The sequence below is a fragment of the Homarus americanus genome, unplaced genomic scaffold (assembly GCF_018991925.1).
Source record: "Homarus americanus isolate GMGI-L3 unplaced genomic scaffold, GMGI_Hamer_2.0 scaffold18703, whole genome shotgun sequence".
NCBI classification, from domain to species: Eukaryota; Metazoa; Arthropoda; class Malacostraca; order Decapoda; family Nephropidae; genus Homarus; species Homarus americanus.
Genome location: NW_024749779.1, coordinates 8,342,077 through 8,343,895, shown reverse-complemented (window position 1 = coordinate 8,343,895; position 1,819 = coordinate 8,342,077). Strand labels below are relative to the sequence as shown.

At 39.5% G+C, this 1,819-nt stretch overlaps 1 protein-coding gene across 1 annotated transcript; it reads left to right on the top strand.

Moving 5' to 3' along the window:
- On the top strand, nucleotides 1-987 carry LOC121853849 (protein FAM200A-like). The gene has a single exon (XM_042348225.1). The coding sequence runs from the start codon at nucleotides 1-3 to the stop codon at nucleotides 985-987; it is 987 nt and encodes a 328-aa protein (XP_042204159.1).
- The last annotated feature ends 832 nt before the right edge of the window (nucleotides 988-1,819 follow it).

The window sequence follows — 1,819 nt, the reverse complement described above, 5'->3', positions numbered from 1 at the left end:
ATGGAAATGTTCTCATATAAGACAGCTTTTCTCATTGCTCAGCAAAAACGTCCTTTCACGGAGGGTGAGGCTATCAGAAAGCTAACTTTAAGGAACTTTTGCGAAGTATTTGAGGGTGAACCATTTGCCAAAAAGATAACTGAAGCTGTTGATGATGCTACTCTGAGTAATAACACAATGACAAGACGCCTCCAGTGCCTTGCAGCAGACCTGAAAGAGCAAATTTTGGAAGACTTCAGAAATTCCCCATGGACAGCCCTGGCAGTGGACGAGTCAACTGATATTACATCACAGCCGCAGCTTCTGATCTTCGGAAGATTTCTTAAGGAATCCTCAGTAGCTGAGGAACTGCTTGCTTGTATTTCACTTGAAACTACAACACGAGGCGAGGATATTTTCAGTGCTATAGATAAGTTCTTCACTGAAAACAACTTGGAATGGAGTAAGGTAACTGAATGCAGCATGGATGGTGCCCCATCAATGATGGGCAAGAACATTGGATTGCGTGGAATTTTATCAAGAAAACATCCTCACATTAAAACAAACCACTGCATCATCCATCGCCAGAGTCTGGCATCAAAAGACATGTCTCAGAGCTTCTCTGATGTGATGCAGGTAGTCATTGCAACTGTCAATTACGTGAAGGCTAAGGACCTGAATTCCCGCATGTTCAAACAGTTGTGCATTGCTGAAAATTGTAATCACCACACACTGCTGATGCATACTGCTGTCAGGTGGCTGTCACTGGGAAAAACCTTGGAAAGGGTTTTCCTCCTTCGCAGTGAACTGGCATCCTTCCTGCAAGATCGGGATCATAAGAATGCTAATTGTTTTCGTGATCCCCACTTTCTTGCTCGCCTTGCACTTCTGACGGATGTTTTTGAGCACGTTAATAAGCTCAACACTGAACTTCAAGGGAAAGGTAAATGGGTGTTTGACCTTCAGTGTGCAGTAAAGGCTTTTGTCAGCAAGCTGACGATACTATGAGAACAAGCTGAAGCCGACAGTTTCTCTCATTTTCACCACTACTTGGAATTTACAGCTACGATGGATGTGGATTTTGACGAAACACTGGATCTTACGGAAGAGAAACAGGATCTCCTGGAATATTTGCAAAATCTGACAGTGAATTTCAGTGACAGATTCCCAGAGTTGCCGAATGAGTCTTTTGATTTTGTTCAATTTCCATTCAAAACAGATGCAAACAGGTGTGGTTTTCTTGCACTTAAGATGGCAGAATTGCAAGCTGACAACGAGGCTAGGGTGAGCTTTGATGTGTATAACGACAGGAAAGTTTTGGATTAATTTAGGAAAGAAACATTCAGTTGTAAGAAATCGAGCTATCCAGGTTCTGGTACAATTTGGAACCACTTATGTTTGTGAAGCAGCATTCTCGTCAATGGTGTTCATTAAAAATGATTATGGTAGCCGTATTACAAACTTTAACTTAGAAAATTCTATGCTATGTTGCTTAACATCATATACCCCCAGATACAGAAAATTAATCAAATGATAGGCCTCATATATTATCACATAATGAAGGACAGTAGGACACTTAACATACAGCTGTATTGTAACTGAGCAGTATGTTATGTGGTTTAATATTATACTCATGTTTTCAGTTCTACAGGAAATTTATTGACTGATAATGTACACATGCCAGATTTAAATTAAATAATGCTATGAATAATACTTCATGCTAATTAAATTATAGTACACCCATATCACAAACGAAATATGTCAGAAAGTGCACTGTTGTATATTACATAATTATGTTACTTCACCACGTGATTATACCTCCAAGTAAAAAACATCAAAT